At 41.6% G+C, this 18,153-nt stretch overlaps 1 protein-coding gene across 1 annotated transcript in view; it reads right to left on the bottom strand.

The window, feature by feature from the left end:
- Positions 1-4,364: 4,364 nt before the first annotated feature.
- strada (STE20 related adaptor alpha) overlaps positions 4,365-18,153 on the bottom strand; it is a 37,727-nt gene continuing 23,938 nt past the window's right edge. The window contains exons 6-12 of the mRNA XM_060902104.1: positions 17,709-17,817; positions 16,573-16,696; positions 14,820-14,991; positions 14,603-14,707; positions 11,557-11,792; positions 5,774-5,816; positions 4,365-5,639 (exon numbers count right to left, since the gene is read on the bottom strand). Coding sequence (XP_060758087.1) covers positions 5,484-5,639; positions 5,774-5,816; positions 11,557-11,792; positions 14,603-14,707; positions 14,820-14,991; positions 16,573-16,696; positions 17,709-17,817 — 945 coding nt within the window. The 3' untranslated portion in view covers positions 4,365-5,483. The remainder of the gene's footprint in view (positions 5,640-5,773; positions 5,817-11,556; positions 11,793-14,602; positions 14,708-14,819; positions 14,992-16,572; positions 16,697-17,708; positions 17,818-18,153) is intronic.

Here is an 18,153-nt window from a genome sequence, read left to right as displayed (position 1 = left end):
GTCCTTATTTTTGAAAGAAAAGCACTGTTCTTTTCAATGAAGATCACTTTAAACTAATCAGAAATCCACTCTATACATTGCTAATGTGGTAAATGACTATTCTAGCTGCAAATGTCTGGTTTTTGGTGCAATATCTCCATAGGTGTATAGAGGCCCATTTCCAGCAACTCTCACTCCAGTGTTCTAATGGTACAATGTGTTTGCTCATTGCCTCAGAAGGCTAATGGATGATTAGAAAACCCTTGTACAATCATGTTAGCACAGCTGAAAACAGTTGAGCTCTTTAGAGAAGCTATAAAACTGACCTTCCTTTGAGCAGATTGAGTTTCTGGAGCATCACATTTGTGGGGTCGATTAAATGCTCAAAATGGCCAGAAAAACGTCTCGACTACATTTTCTATTCATTTTACAACTTATGGTGGTAAATAAAAGTGTGACTTTTCATGGGAAACACAAAATTGTCTGGGTGACCCCAAACTTTTGAACGGTAGTGTAGCTTGTAACATTTATTGCACAAGGTGGCCCACTACAGATCGTTCCTTCTAGATTAGACAGGGCCGGAGTGAACTTCGCCGTCGTTGACTGTATAGTTTTTAATATTTGTCACTTCATGTCCTAAAGTAATGACGGATGTTGTTTCTCTGAGTTAAACGGTTCAGAACATTTATATGAATTACTACAGTTGTGGATGCAATTGGGCTATTTTATTATTTATATTATTATTTACTGTTTGATCTACAACTCTAAGAAGGCAAGAAACTCATCCACTAATTAACTTTTGAAAGAAAAAGGCACACCTTCCAGGTGACGATCTCATGCAGCTGGTTAAGATACGCTTTGCACACTGTCAGCGTTCATCAAGGGGAACACTGGATATGCTGAAGAATCTAAAACATGAATTATTATTATTATTTTTTTTAAATAAACCGTACAATTATATAGGTATGAGTGTTTTTCATACAAGCTCCATCTGGGACATGGAGAACCAAAACTGTGACAAATCTCTATATGTGACTCATGAGGAAACTGATTAATTGTTTTGATAAATTTGGGTTCTTTTGTGTCTTTTTTTTTTTTTTAAATCACACGGTGGCTTGAAGATATGAAGTTTATCTTCTTGTGTTGAAAAATGAGCATTTTACATACAAACTACAGCATGGATCAGAGTGACACGTTTAAATAACATATTGGCTTATGTTGAGAAGTCTATCAGATATATTCCACTCAGCTAGCATGATACTGAACGAGTCGAAAATGAGCCAACCAATATTTACACTACCGTTTAAAAGTTTGGGGTCACCCAGACAATTTAGTGTTTTCCATGAAAAGTCACACTTTTATTTCCCACCATAAGTTGTAAAATGAATAGAAAATATAGTCAAGACATTTTTCTGGCCATTTTGAGCATTTAATCGACCCCACAAATGTGATGCTCCAGAAACTCGATCTGCTCAAAGGAAGGTCAGTTTTATAGCTTCTCTAAAGAGCTCAACTGTTTTCAGCTGTGCTAACATGATTGTACAAGGGTTTTCTAATCATCCATTAGCCTTCTGAGGCAATGAGCAAACACATTGTACCATTAGAACACTGGAGTGAGAGTTGCTGGAAATGGGCCTCTATACACCTATGGAGATATTGCACCAAAAACCAGACATTTGCAGCTAGAATAGTCATTTACCACATTAGCAATGTATAGAGTGGATTTCTGATTAGTTTAAAGTGATCTTCATTGAAAAGAACAGTGCTTTTCTTTCAAAAATAAGGACATTTCAAAGTGACGCCAAACTTTTGAACGGTAGTGTATTTATTATACATACACATTCCTTACGTGTCTTTTTCTTTCAAAATTCTCTCAATCTTCCATGTTTGTTTACAAATCGTCACAGTCGCTCGCTAGCGTGGAAGTTTTACGTCTCCGACGTGTGACGTCATGTTGTCTTGACAACCATGCAATATCGTCAACCATATTCAACACTCATTCTCCATTAGGTGGAGTGATGTAAATTAATACACGTAGGATAAGCGATATGCTAACAATATTGCATGCTATCAAACCAAATGAATGAAACCTGCTAGAAGGGAATAGAACATGTTTTTATTTTATTGAAAAAGTGTCCTGTGTGTATATAATATTTCACTCCGATGATGTCACTCTGATGGCATATTCACACCTACGTTGTTTGGTCCGGACCAAACGAACCAAATTTCCCTTGGTCCGGACCTTTTGGGTTGGTCTGAATACAAACCACCGAACTCTGGTCCGGACCAAACAAGCGGACCGAGACCGAGCTGCAAGGTCGGACTCGGTCCGGACCAAAGGAACCCTGGTGCGGATCTTTTGGAGGTGTGAAAGCAGACCGGACCTAATCCGACAGTTTTGCTTTTTTGTACCTCGGGAGCTTCCGTCGTTTGTCGAGCATTATGGGAAACAGAGTCTTGACACTCCACCGCAAAGTGCAAACACTGTTTCGTTTGTCAAGGGAACCTTACAACAGTCGTTCAGTCATTCAGACCAGTGGTAGGCTAGACTACAGAGTACAAAAAATGAGTAGGGGGCAAACGTGGGCCGAGGAAGAAACGCGTACCCTTGTGGATATATGGGCAGATGTCCACATGTCTGAGCTTTTGGAGAGAACACACAAAAATGCCGACGTGTTTGCTGTATTCAGTGAGAAAATGAAGGAGAAGGGGTTCACGCGCTCCCCAGAACAATGTCGGCTAAAAGTGAAGAAACTCCGTCAGACCGACATTAAAATCAGGGACATTCTTTCAAAAAGTGGCGGTACTAGTGATTTGCGTGAAGAGCCAGAACTGTCACAACATGATGTGCGCTCATCAGCGCTATCCTCCGTAGCCGCCTTGCCCTTTGTCGTCGTCGTTGATAAATTACTTGTACAACAGCATAGTAATCGCACAATTGTGAAAACAGTAAAAACTGGAAAAAACATATAGCTTTGATGACATTAAAAAGAATAACAGCACGGAAAGCCTCCGTGACTACTTTTGAACTTAACGCTTTGTGCGCGTGTCGTCTCTGACCAATAGCTGAACGACCTCAGGGCGCGTGGCTTTGTTGACAGATTTTGGTCCGCTTACTAAAACGTACAGTGTGAAAGCGAACCGCACCAAAACGAAAAAATAAAAACCATTTGGTTCGGACCAAAGCAAGTGAACTGTCGAACTATCCTGGTCTGAATACACCCTGAGTGTTTTCCTGCTGACGTTGTCAAAAATGGTGAACTGGTTCAAAATTAAAATCCTTTTCGTTATTTTTTTGATGTGTCCCTATAATATATGGAATATTACACGGTCGTGCGAAGATATGAAGTTTATCTTCTTGTGTTGAAAAATGTCACTCGAAGGTAAACTTTATCTTCGCACAACCGTCTAATATCCTTTAGATGTTCCTTCATAGTTTGTCTTCAGTGATCTACAGTGTAGAAATTAGTCAATAAATAAAACCCACCTATGAGTAGAGGAGGGGTGTACAAACTTTTGACTAGTACTGTATACCACAGGTTTATATTAATCTCATCGTTTCTATAGTAACTCATTTCATATGAGCTTGTACCGCAAAAACTCCACATAATCTAAAGACGAATAAGGAATGGATTAAAAATATATATTCATTGTGAAAGTGAGGTTTACTGCCAGATGTTTATTTATGGAAGGAGTCTCCAGTGTTGCGTCAGCGTTTTTCACCAAAGCACATGAATTAGCACTCTGTCTATTACATATACGAGGGTAAGTCAAAAAGACCACTGTTATAATTTCAAAAGGAATACAAAGAAGGAAGGGGCGGCACGGTGGTGTAGTGGTTAGCGCTGTCGCCTCACAGCAAGAAGGTCCGGGTTCGAGCCCCGGGGCCGGCGAGGGCCTTTCTGTGCGGAGTTTGCATGTTCTCCCCGTGTCCGCGTGGGTTTCCTCCAGGTGCTCCGGTTTCCCCCACAGTCCAAAGACATGCAGGTTAGGTTAACTGGTGACTCTAAATTGAGCGTAGGTGTGAATGTGAGTGTGAATGGTTGTCTGTGTCTATGTGTCAGCCCTGTGATGACCTGGCGACTTGTCCAGGGTGTACCCCGCCTTTCGCCCGTAGTCAGCTGGGATAGGCTCCAGCTTGCCTGCGACCCTGTAGAAGGATAAAGCTGCTAAAGATAATGAGATAAGATATTTAATTAGTTGCCAATACGAGTCACGATATAAAGTTACTAAAACCGAAAACGTAATTGAATAACGTTAATAAAGCAAGTTTAAAAATGACTTCAGTTCTCCTTTAAATGTCGCTGCAACAGGTGAAAACAGGGCTTCAGCGTGAGAACAGTAACACCAGTTAGAACTTCTTGAAATCAGAAAACGGAACCTGGTGAGTTTTCAGACTTTATTGTTTCCAGCTATTTATGCAACATCTGGAAAAACTCCATACAGTTTCCGTCGTCATGGCGTTCCGCGAACTGAAATGAAACTCGAAGAAAACGCTGGAATAAGCTTCATGATGCAGAAAATGTGTCAAACTGAAATAGCTCTTGGACATGAGGAGGGGACAAAAAGTGAACTTCCTGTGTGTTGACCTTTTAAGATGAGTTTACAACTGCTGACATTTCTCCATTTCACACACCAACCTGCGTATTAGCTCATGTCGTGCTGGTAGTTTGAGTAAAAACGTACGTATGAAGAATCTCACATAAATCTCAAAATATCACTAAATTCACATTCTGACGGTGTAGCTTCAGTTCGTCCGTGTAAACCAGTCTCGGCCCTCAAGCACTGCACACGAAGCACCGAGCTATTCCACATTCACGGCGTCTCGTTTATACTCGGATTGTTCTGCTACAAAAGGTGTAACGATGCTCGGTAATGAAAGCGCGCACAAAACGAAGCACCTGCCTTTGTGAAAATGCGTTTGTATGCGTTCTCAGATTCCTGCACCTCATGCGCGTCGTCGTTCGGACAAGGCTGCTGCGGCGGCGGCTGCTGGCTTTGCACCTCTCTGTGAGAGATAAAAAAAGAAAAAAAAAGTCCTCCTTCAACCCGTTTGTTACGTACACAACTATATACATAGACTTCGGGGGGGACTGGATCGCATAATCAACACAAACATACATATCCTAGTAGGGGTGGGAACTGATTTTTTTTTTCTTTGTATCACGATACTTAATCTTGATATGAAGTCATGATGTGGTTTTGCTCAGGTTTTTTTGGTAAAAATATCAGAAAACCACGTCACAAAAATATACGATGCATGGAGTAGAAATGAAACCGCGTACACAAATTTTTGAGACAGGAAAAATAAAAAAAGAGCGCAGTTACAGTACTGTTCTTAATGTATCGTGATATCGATATCGTACTGTTTTATCGGCCAGCCCTACATCAGACGTACACACCGCTAATCCCTCGGTTACATCCCAAACATTTCAGGAACAAGTCATATTTTTTAATCCCTAAATATCCTTAAGCTTCATCTCGTCATCCAACACTGATTCTTGTCAAAAGTCCCAGTCGTCTACGTCCAGGTGGCTGAGACCGGACTCCAGGCTGGCGAGCGCCGAGGGCGGGCCCTGAGGCCGCATGCACTCGAAGCTCCCAAGCGGCGAGATGGGACGCAGCAGCTCGGGCAGGGCCTCGCATGGACGTCGCTTTATCTGAAAAGAAAACGGTGAAATGCTGAGTTTAAAAGAGAGAAAGAAAAAAAAGAATAAATAATCATCATCAACCTGCATAGATGTAATGTGTTTCTAGAACTTTCCACCTTTCCACACATGGGTTTGGTACTCACCTGCTTGAAGAAGGAGTGACCAATCAGAGCGCTGGCATAAGGTCTGTGGGAGGATGAGAAAGAAAGATAGATAGATAAATAAATAAATTAAAAAAAGCATGTGATCCAAATCTACACGTTCATATTAGCAAACAGAGAAAATAACTCGTAGCTACGATTCGGACCCTGGACACAGACAGGAGCTGCTCATATAAATAATGTGCGTGTTCGACAGTCCACTGTGATTTACACAAACACGCAAATGACTGGCGATGTGGTGAAGCGAGAACTCAAATTATTGGCTCGAGGAAACCTTTGAAATGTTTCAGCTGCGAGTCTCGATGACTAAAATTCTGTTCGTATACAGCAGGCGTCATTATGTGGTGAAGCACAGCCATTTAACAGAGTTGATCTCATCTCATCTCATTATCTGTAGCCGCTTTATCCTGTTCTACAGGGTCGCAGGCAAGCTGGATCCTATCCCAGCTGACTACGGGTGAAAGGCGGGGTACACCCTGGACAAGTCGCCAGGTCATCACAGGGCTGACACAGACACAGACAACCATTCACACTCACATTCACACCTACGCTCAATTTAGAGTCACCAGTTAACCTAACCTGCATGTCTTTGGACTGTGGGGGAAACCGGAGCACCCGGAGGAAACCCACGCGGACACGGGGAGAACATGCAAACTCCGCACAGAAAGGCCCTCGCCGGCCACGGGGCTCGAACCCGGACCTTCTTGCTGTGAGGCGACAGCGCTAACCACTACACCACCGTGCCACCCGCAGAGTTGATAAACATTTAATTTAAAAAAAAAAAAAAACAGGTGGTCAAGGGCGTAGTCGCTCATCAGGCCTGCCATCGAAACAAAACCACCACCACGACCAAAACATCAAACAGAACCGAAATGTGACGATGTGAGAGAGGACCGACCTCCACGCCAAACTGTTCGCAACAGGAACATCAACAAAGGACTAAATTTTGTTCCCTGAGAGAAGATCGACCCAAAACATCAACCAGACCTGAATTCGCATCATAAATAAGAGAGGAGATCCAATTCTAGTCAGAAGAAAAAAATAAAAAAATTGATCTAATGACTAAATTGCTCGCAAAAAATTGACAAAACAACGACCGAGTTTTGTGCAGAAGGTCGAGTTCTTTCAAATAAAACAATCAGAACTGAAATCCAGTGAGGGAGGGACGGAGGAGATACGATTTAACTGAAAATAAACAAAGTCGTAAACAAATTGTTGACAAGAAAATCAACAAACAAACGACCAAGTTTTGTTCCTCAAAGGACGATTGACCCAAAACATCGATCAGAACTGAAATCGGGTGAGGAATCAGAGAGCAGATACAATTCCAGTGAGAGACCTGGAAAATTCATTAATTTAGCGTAATTAGTAACTCATTCGCAAAAAATTTGCAAAACAGCGACCAAGTTTTGTGCAGAGTGACGAGTTCTTTCAAATAACACAAACAAATCAGAACAGAAATCCGTAGAGAACTGACGGAGGAGATACGCCACGCCGTGGCAACAGCTCATCGGTCTGATGGACAGACGAGCTTTAAAATAAAAAATATAATAATAATAAAATAAAATTGCCTGTAGTTCAGTGACTGTTTCAAAACATGAACGGATGCAATGTCTGTAGCAGGTCCTTGGTTGCAGCACTATTGCACATGCACGCCAAGATTTAGCTCTCGGATGCTCATTGGACCAGAGACGAGTGACATCATCTGAGAAAAGGGAGCGTTTTCACTTTTTTTATTTTTTTAAATTTACCCTTGCTGATATCAATATCATGCTGAATAAATATCTATAGAGGATGTTACACGGTTGCACAAAGATATGAAGCTCATCTTCAAGTGGTGAACATATTCACTAGTGAGCGAAATGGACAAGTCAAATATTTTCGTCACGAGAAGATAAACTTCATATCTTTGCATCACCGTATAAATGTTCTTTATATTATATGGACACATCCACAAAAAAAAAAAAAAAACGCAAGTTAATCAAAAGAATTTTAATTTTGAACCGGTTCACCAGTTTAACAATGTGCGTCCAGTCTGCGAGAAAACACTCAGTGACCTCATCGGAGTGAAATATTATATACACACACACAGGACACTTTCAATGGAATTAAAAAAAAAAAAAAAAGTGTTCTATTCCCTTCTAGCGGGTTTCATTCATTTGGTTTGATAGCGTGCAGTATTGTTAGCATATCGCTTATCCTACATGTATTACGTCACTCTACACAATGGAGAATGAGCGTTGAATACGGTTTACGACAAGGCTTTTCAAAGTGTGGGGCGCGCCTCCCCTAGGGGGCGCCAGAGTTCTTCAGGGGGGGCGCAACATGAGGAAAAATAAACCAGAATAAGTTACTATTGCAGACATTTAGCGAACTTCAGCTAGCCTTTGCCAGAGACAAAATGGATCGATTTTTAGTACCTAAAGCTACAGTGAGTGAGGAGACAGAGTCTGGGCCAAGCAAAAAAAGAAGGAAGTATGACCACGATTATTTAAAGTTTGGATTTTCATGGACTGGATCTGAAGATGCTCCACTGCCACAGTGTGTTGTCTGCCAAGAGGTGCTAGCTAACGATGCTATGAGATGTTTAAAATGTGTAAAACAAGATGGTTTTTTTTAGAAAAAGCACAGATGTTTAAAATGTGTAAAAAAGAGGTTTTAAAAAAAAGCAGATGTTTAAAATGTGTAAAAAAATGCTTTAAAAAAGCACAGATGTGTAAAAAAGAGGTTTAAAAAAAAGCACGTTTAAAATGTGTAAAAAAAGATGCTTTAAAAAAGCACAGATGTTTAAAATGTGTAAAAAAGAGGTTTTAAAAAAAAGCACATGTTTAAAATGTGTAAAAAAGATGCTTTAAAAAAGCACAGATGTTTAAAATGTGTAAAAAAGAGGTTTTAAAAAAAAGCACAGATGTTTAAAATGTGTAAAAAAGATGCTTTAAAAAAGCACAGATGTTTAAAATGTGTAAAAAAAATGCTTTAAAAAGCACAGATGTTTAAAATGTGTAAAAAAGAGGTTTTAAAAAAAAGCACAGATGTTTAAAATGTGTAAAAAAGATGCTTTAAAAAAGCACAGATGTTTAAAATGTGTAAAAAAAATGCTTTAAAAAGCACAGATGTTTAAAATGTGTAAAAAAGAGGTTTTAAAAAAGCACAGATGTTTAAAATGTGTAAAAAAGATGCTTTAAAAAAGCACAGATGTTTAAAATGTGTAAAAAAAATGCTTTAAAAAGCACAGATGTTTAAAATGTGTAAAAAAGAGGTTTTAAAAAAAAGCACGTTTAAAATGTGTAAAAAAAGATGTTTTAAAAAGCACAGATGTTTAAAATGTGTAAAAAAGAAGTTTTAAAAAAAAGCACGTTTAAAATGTGTATAAAAAAAAAAGATGCTTTAAAAAAGCACAGATGTTTAAAATGTGTAAAAAAAGAGGTTTAAAAAAAGCACATTTAAAATGTGTAAAAAAAAAGATGTTTTAAAAAAGCTCATATGTTTAAAATGTGTAAAAGAAAAAAAGAAAAAAAGTGTACAACAACCATTTTTTTAAATACGAATGGAACATTAAGTATAGCAACAACAAAAATTGTAAGGGGGGGCGCTGTTGTTTATTTGCTCTCTGGGGGGGGGCTGACTCTCCCACACTTTGAAAACCCCTGGTTTACGATACTGCATGGTTGTCAAGACAACATGACGTCACGTCAGAGACGTAAAACTTCCGCGCTAGCGAGCGACTGGGACAATTTGTAAACAGACATGGCCGCCAGGTTTGCTTCGTTAAATACGGAAGATTGAGAGAATTTTGAAAGAGAAAGATGCGTTGAACACCTGAAAGGAACGTGTATTATAATAATAATAGCAGCTTTTTCATGGTACATCAGATATATTCTGTTCAGCTACTCGTCTTCAACTCGTTCAGTATCCTGCTAGCTGAATGGAATATATCTGATAGACCACTCAACACCAGCCAATATTATTGAAATATGTCCTTCAGATCCGCGATGTATTTCATATGAAAAATGCGAGTTTTTCAACACGATTAGATAAACTTCATATCTTCAAGCCAACGTGTGATTTTTCTTTTTATTATATCGACACATTCAAAAACAAAAAGTCCCCAAATTTATCAAAACAACTCACTCATCGATTTCTTCACGAGTGACAGAGATGCATGTCAGGGTTTTGGTTCTCCATGTCCCGGCTGGAGCTCATAATGAAAAAATACAAGTGGCGTATTTCCCAGTAAAACACTCGCGTCCAAATAATAACACTGTATCAGTGGCGGCTGCTGGTTTTTAAAACAGGGGAAGCCCATTTTACGCATTCATCGTAAAACCTGTAGGCCGGATATCAAAGCATAGAAAGGTGTGCCCCATTAGCATAGTGAACTAGACAACCCCACCTAGTGGCAGAAAGTATTTTTGCTTGTACATTTCATGTTATAGTCTGGCTTGCCAGGCTAGTGCCTCATATCCTTAATCAAAAATATCAAACATCCAAAAATCACTGGCTATTCAACGAACAGCCTTGAACATCATACCCTGATATGCAACACAGAGTCTTTAACACAACACCCAGCTGTGCAACACAGTCTGGAAATCCATAACCAGGTAGGCTATGCAACACACAGAACCTTGAATATTATACCCAGGTATAACCTATAACACAGAGCCCACCATTCTCTTAACATTACTGAACAATATACACACTTCACATTCATGAACATGAACACTATTTATACACAAATTCTGCCCTCCGCTCCTTTTCCAGAAAATGGTCTGTGACCCTGTCATACCAGCTGGTTGTGCTTTCCAGAGACTTTACCAATTTCTGTTAGCAGCTAGCACTGCAGATCCCAATAAGGCTCAAGCTAGCCTACAACCAGATTGAACTACAAATGAAATAAATGAGTGAATTCACGAATGATCAAACTGATAGAATGGATGAAAGTTAACGGAGCACAACGAGTAATATTTACATTTATTTACAGAGTAATGTACAGAGACATCAACGAGAAGAAGCGTTTATATGAAAAGAAATTCGGACAGCACTTTAGCACACGACTACACTTTCTCGACATCCGCTAGGGACTGACTGATCATGCTTCCGTGTTCCTTGCCGAAGTACCGCCCTCCTCATGTCTTTCAAACACTACCTCCAATAATCCTTTATCAGCCCGGCTTCTTGCCCCTCCCACTGTCTCGTTTAGTCCCAGAGAAGCCCGGCTTCCCTGGAAGTGACGATTTTGTTGATTTTAACCAATAACTAGCCGAAATTGGCTGTTCAGAGCCGTCTCGTAGACTGCAACGGATACCCGGCTGCCAGTCAGTGTTGCCAGATACTGCTGACGTTTTCCATCCCAAAATGTGTTCAAAACCCACCAAAATGCACTTAAAACCGCCCAATCTGGCAACACTGCTGCCAGTCCATAGAGCCCATTGAAATAAGAAAGGTTACAGCCTGGCAGCAAAGGTGATTCTCGTAGCGAACTGCAAGTTCGTCAGACATCACTCAAATAAGTTACAGGATAGTTATGAACGTAAATACAATCTTGGGCATATATTACAGTATGTTATGCAAGTTATTGTTTTAATGAGAATTCAACGTCATAGACGCCGCAGTTTGGGGAGAGAATTTTAGGGGAAGCTCGGCTTCCCTTGTTGTCTCTGAGAAATCGCCCCTGAACTGTATAGTTTTACACCTCACATTCAGCAGCGTAAGAGATTTCGCTGTCAGACTTGGTTATAAAAAGTCACCCAGGCTGTGACCTTCACCTCTTCTCAGGGTCCCTCTGCAGGCAGAGCTCCACGAAGTTGTGGAAGTGTGGGCTGAACGTCCTGCTGTAGGGGTTCGGCTCTCCGTTAGTATGGCGTGCCCCACCGGCCCCGGGGCCCTCGCAGATCCCAGAGTCCGCCCCAGAGCGCGAAGACTTCATCCCGAGCTCCTCCACCGGGATGGTGGTGCAGTCCAGCAGACATGGTACAATACCGTTTAGCTTCTCCAACAGCATCTGAGAAAACAAAGATATTCATGAGTCATACTGAATGACAAAAGGAGCATGCTGATTTAGTGCAAACACTGTACATTCAGCATGTAAAGATAAAGATGTATTGTGCGACGATAAATCGCGATAAAATTTTTCACGATTTGAATCAACAGAAGGAAAAAAAAAGGAAATGTGATTATCATCAGGTCGCATAATCGTAGTTTTTCCTGGCTGCAATTGTGTTTAGACAGCAGAGGGCAACGTAATAACATCTAACAGCGTTTACTTCACCGTAGACGGAAGTAACACAGCTCTAACGCTGCAAAAAGAAACAAAAACGGATCTAAAATGCGAAAGAGCCATTGTGTGATGGTGTAAAAATAGGTTTAACAAAAAATTGGAGCTTTTCTTTTCGAACCAGACTGTTGAAAGATAAAGAAGAGAGACGCAAAATGAAGGTAGTACATACATGTTATTTACCAGCTGGGAGGTCCGTATGGTGAAATACCGTGACCGAGGTCTTGAAAGTACTGAGCGAGGCCCTCTGGGCCGAGGTCAGTATTCAAGGCCGAGGTCCGACCTTAAGCTGGTAAATAATATATTTATTTTTTTCTTTACCAAATTCTAACAGAAAACGAGAGCGCCCGAAAGGGAAAACCGAGCCGAGCCGCCATTTTGAATCCTCATTCACGGCTGTAATGCAAATTGCTTCCTCCTCGGTATACAAGTGCACTTCCATGGCAGGAAAAAAACTACATTTTGCCGCCTATGTAGTCCCCTATTTATACAAAATTGAGTCATTCAGGATTCAGCCATGTTTTTGCTCGGCGTTAGCAACAGTTAGAGGTTTTTAGCTTTCTCCTGAAATGTTTTCTTTTATTTCTTCTTCCTCAGGGTAGTAAAACTCGCTTTCGCTGTGAACACTGTCGTTATCGCTATCCATGCTGTAAAATTAATGCTATTCTCCTGAGAAATGCTGGCAAAAATTTATAAGATTTTTGATACAAATCTTATAAATAAATCTTATAAAAAAAGATAAATGTTGACAAAAATTGCTACTAGGTTTGTTGTTGTGAACAAGTGAGTCGCCAGAGGTCCGTAACCGGGGTCCGTATTGTAGGATACGGACCCGCTCGCCAGCCAATCAGAGCGCAGGATTTGATGGAAACCGGACCACGAAAAAAATAAAGTTTATTAACCTTTTCATTTTTAATAAAATGTTAACAAGCTATTATATTTTACGCCAACCTTTACAAATGTGGGTAAATTATTATTGTTGGCTATAAAGAAAGTTGAACGAAAGTTGTTTTTAATTTAACAAAGAGAATATTTAAGTTAATAAAGAAGAGGAAAATAAATGTGGGGTTTTTTTGGTGATGAAACTTCGAATTGAGTGAATCGTTACATGCCTACTGTCCATAGTATATAATAAAAATTATATTTACAGGGTCGTCCAGAAAATCTGAAGTAGCTGGCTTTAAAAAAATAAATAAAATTTTAAAAAAAATTATTTTTTAAAAAGGTAGCGGGCAGCTCATGTCTGTTGGTGGCATTCTGGTGCATTCTAATAAATTACTCACCATTTCCCTGTAAAATACTTACAAATCATGTATGGAATTTCCCTCCAGATGTGTGTGCGCTTGGCTTTCTCAGTTCTCCTCTGTCGTACGCTGCCTGGCTCTGTAACATAACTACATACGCTATGGAGTGGTCACGTGGTCCAGCTCAGCCAATCAGAGCGCGAGAATCAAACAACAAATATGGCGTCGCTTCCGGTCATTATAGGCCCGGATCAAAGACAATTTCATGGTGGAATAATCGGATTTGCAGTAAATTATGGGCAGCGGAGACGATATAAAAATCACTTGAACATTAAAAGGCAAGTTTTTATTTTTCTTCTGGGATCGAGTAGCCGGCGCAGACCGTCTGTGTAGGCGGAGAAAACCGCCGGTCGCCAGCGCTTATGAAGATCACTGGATTTATCTGCTGTGTATTGTATTTTGCATCATATTGTTATTCCTTTTTGAACACCAAACAACTTAAAGTGCATATCACGGGTAATTCTCTTATTTTATATTAAACTTTGGGCAAATATCTGTCACATTTTGTGCAATTTTTTTACCTTGCGCAATACCAGAAAAATTCAGTTGAAATCGAGCCATTTGAGGCGAATTGGTCCGCCTCTGAAAAAACTTGGCGTTTGGATTTCCCGGCAAACATTGATTTTCGTGACGTTGCGTGCGGGACGCCTCCCTCTGAATCCTACGCCAGCGCTGGTTTGTTTATGAGAAAACGACCTGGTGGTTTTCTGCAAATGTCTTCAACGTTATCGTGTAATTATTAAAATGGTTAACAGATGTATCGTAGGAGGGTGGAGCAACACCAATCTTGATGGGATTAGTACTCATCGTTTTCCAAAAGACCGGACAATGAGAGAGAAATGGGAGCGCTTGGTCTACACAGGCTGTGCACTGAAACCGTGCAAGCTCGCGCAGCCTGCTGGCGCTTCCGCAGGTGACGTCACGAATCTGGCTCCAGACTCCCTTGGGATTTTTCCAGACGCGTTTTGTGATTTTATTTCTTTTTCTGCTGTAGACAGATGGCCTTGTGAAAAATTACCCTTCTGGATGAGTGTGTAAAGGGACATACTTTCATATATAAAAAAAAATTGGTCCAGAATATGCACTTTAAGGGTACTTTAAATTAATGATTTGTCTTATGTACTTTTTTGAACAGATGCATTCATGTAAACTGGAATGTTTTAAATAGACAAAGAAAAATACATTATGAGGAACAGCTGAGGAAAACCCGTGTGTGTGTGTGTGTGTGTGTACCTGTGTAGCAGGCATGTCTTTAAAGGGCACATGGCCATTGGCCAGCTCACAAGCCGTAATTCCCAGACTGTAGATGTCGGAGCGGAAGTCGTATCCCTGAAGATTCTGTTAAAACACAAAAACACACACAGAAATTGTCATAACGTATTTCTCTATATGCGTCATATGATAATTGATTTAAGATGCACTCAGATGAAAGTGTGTGTACTGATTGTACCTGCTGTAGCACCTCAGGACTGAGCCAGGGCAGCACTTTAACGCTGTACTGGGGGAAGTCGTGCACCACGCGTGCTCGCTGGCCGTGTCGGATCAGACTGAAGATGCTCCTCAGACCCGATAGATACACCTGTCCATCCGCCGAGATCAGGATATGACTCGCCTTCACACTCCTACACACCAGTCACACACAGCTGGTTTGAATTCCAAAGTGCCACGCCCATACGGTCATTAAAACACTGCACTGGTATCAGATCACGGCACAATACGTTTCTTGAACGCAACATAGAGTTAAGATGATCATAACTTGTCCACACAGAGAGAGAGAGAGAGAGAGAGAGAGAGAGAGAATATGAGAGAGTGTATATATGAACGTGATGCTCGCTTTACCATTCAGTCATCTCAGTGCTGAAGTGACTGAGGAATTGCTGTTTTTAGAAAGAAAATATAAGCTTTGATTTTCACAAAATTACTCTGACTGCAAAGACAAGCTGCGATCGTTCTCATTTCTCATGAATACATCAAAACTGTCTGGTGAAAAAGTCAAATGTATACAAGAACGCCATTTTTAAATTCTTTCCTTGAAACGAAAACTTTTTTTTTTAAGTTTCTACTGGGGGGGGGGGGGGGGTCTCTTGCGTAAGTTGCAGTAAGCATTATGTCAAAAGAAGGTCCTCAAAAAGTACAGCAAGACCTGTGTGTGTGTGTGTGTGTGTGTGTGTGTGTATATATTATTAATTGCACATTTTTAAAATCTGCTCTAAATTTACCTGAAAGGGATATTTTTCAAGTTTTTGGCGAGTGGGAGTGGACTTTATGCTTGCTTTCTGCAAACGTCTATGGGCAGGTCAGGAAGGATAAGGCTGAACGCAGCAAAAATTATTTTTGTGGCCATTTTATTCCTCGATTGCATTAAAGAAAAAAAAAAACAAAAAAAACCCAGCAGCGTTAATGTGATCATTTTGAGGGTTTCGCACAATTCAGTGTGAACAAAACAATCCAGTATTTTCCTCGAGTTCTGTCCTTAACTTCCAGCCTCAAACTATACAATAAACTATACAATAAACTAAACTAAACCCACTCGGTGATGTGGACTCTGGACAACAGGAGTGAATCTCTTTAAATAAAGAAAATCAAAATACAAAACCCAAATAAATACATTTGTTAAGCCACAGAGCTCATAAAGAGGTTTTCCAGTAAAATGCAGTCACTCACTGGTAAATATACAGAACGCTCCCGAGCTAAAACTGCATTTATAAACACTTACATCACTCACACATCTCAGAATAAAACAAACCCTCACTCCAGTGTGCAGCCTGTGCACGTGCGCGCACACACACACACCATCTTAACACACCATCTTTTCTCCCCTCTGAACCATCAAAAGCATAAAAGCACACATTTTATGTAAACAGTCAGAATGCAACAATAAAAGTTGATTCTGTACATAAGTGCATTTTATCACAACTTACATCGATCAGCTACTCGCTACGCCACTCGCTCTCGCTACGCCCTCGCTACGCCACTCGCTACGTCACTCGCTACGCCACTCGCTCTCGCTACGCCACTTCCTAATTTCCCAAACTACGGGGCAGAGGCACAGAATGTGCATGCGTTCATCACGCATCAGAGGAGAAAAAAAAATTAGCAGTGTTAGAAAGAATTTGCGTAAACACACTGTGCTAACTTCAACATCCCTAGTGTGTGTGTGTGTGTGTGGGGGGGGGGGGGGGGGGGGGGGGATTGTTCCTTACCGGTGCACGTAGCCGTTGTGATGAATGTACTCCAGCGCACGCAGAATTCCAAGCAGGATGTACGCGATGGTCAGCTCACTTAAACCGTGTGTGAAATGAGTGCTGATCAAATCTCTTGCCGAGCCTAGGGAGGAACACGCGCGCACACACACACACACAGTCAGTGTCTGACTCTGTCTCTCCCCCATCTCCCCCTCCGTGTGTGTGTGTCTCTCTCTCTCTCACCCCCCCATGTGTGTATGTGTGTCTCTCTCGTTCTCCTTCTCAGTGTCTGTCTCTCTCGTGCGTCTCTTCCCCCCACGTGTGTCTGTTTGTCTCCCTCTCTGTGTGTGTCTGTCTCTCTCTCTCTCCCCTGTGTGTGTGTCTCTCTCTCTCTCTCAAGCTCTCTCTCTTTCCCCATGTGTCTGTCTGTCTGTCTGTCTCTGTCTCTCCCCCATGTGTCTGTCTCTCTCTGTGTGTCTCTTCCCCCATGGGTCGGTCGGTCTCTCTGTCCCCCCAGTGTGTGCGTCTCTCTCGCGGTCTCTCTCTGTGTGCCTCTTCCCCCGTGCGTCTGTCTCTCTGTGCATCTCTCCCCAGTGTGTCTGTGTCTCCCTCTCTCCCTCTCTGTGTGTGTCTCTCTCTCTCTCTCCGTGTCTCCCCCCCCCCCCATGTGTCGGTCTGTCTCTCTGGGTCTCCCCCCGCCTGTCTGTCTCTCTCTGGGTGTCCCCTCCTCCATGTGTCGGTCTGTCTGTCTCTCTCTGGGTCTCCCCCCCCCCATGTGTCGGTCTGTCTGTCTCTCTCTGTGTCTCTCTTCCCCTGTGCCTGTCTGTCTGTCCCCCCTGTCCCCCCGTGTGCCTGTCTGTCTGTCTGTCCCCCCTGTGTGTGTGTCTGTCTCTGTCTGGGTCTCCCCCCCCCCATGTGTCAGTCTGTCTGTCTCTCTCTGTGTGTCTCTTCACCTGTGCCTGTCTGTCTGTCCGCCCCCCCCATGTGTGTGTCTGTCTGTCTGTCCCCCCGTGTGTCTGTCTGTCTGTCTGTCTGTCTCTCTCTCTCTCTCTCTCTGGGTCCCCCCTGTCTGTCTGTGTCTCTCTCTCTCTCGGCTCTTTTTTTTTTTACAATACACTATTTACAGCACTGTCAGTATGTCCCTCATCGCTCACCGTAGGCCATGAATGGTGTGATCACCCATAGCTCGTTCTCGGAGATGAAGATGCTCTTGTATGGGAGGATGCTTGGATGGTGGAACAACTTGGAGACATGGATTTCTTCCTGACAGAACAAAATTCTGTTAAAATATTTATTACATTACGCTTTCCGACAGTCAAGTCTTCACAACAGAGAAGTTTATGCTTTAAGGTTTCGCACACATGCACCAGACATGCACAAAATCTTATAGCTGAAATATCGGAAATGATAACAGCAGCCATCTCGTCTCCTGGACGTTCCACAACAGGAAGTGTAACTATTAACAGATAAAAAAAAAGTAGGACGTGTCGCTCTTTTAGCAATAAAAACTGTTGGCAAATTCATGTCGTGTACGTGAAATAAAACACTTCAGGATGGTTCTGCATCACCCCATCACTGATTATTTTTCTGGAACAGTGT

This window comes from Neoarius graeffei, chromosome 20, assembly GCF_027579695.1.
Source record: "Neoarius graeffei isolate fNeoGra1 chromosome 20, fNeoGra1.pri, whole genome shotgun sequence".
NCBI classification, from domain to species: Eukaryota; Metazoa; Chordata; class Actinopteri; order Siluriformes; family Ariidae; genus Neoarius; species Neoarius graeffei.
Note: the sequence above shows the minus strand (reverse complement) of the source record. Positions and strands in the feature narration are given on the sequence as shown.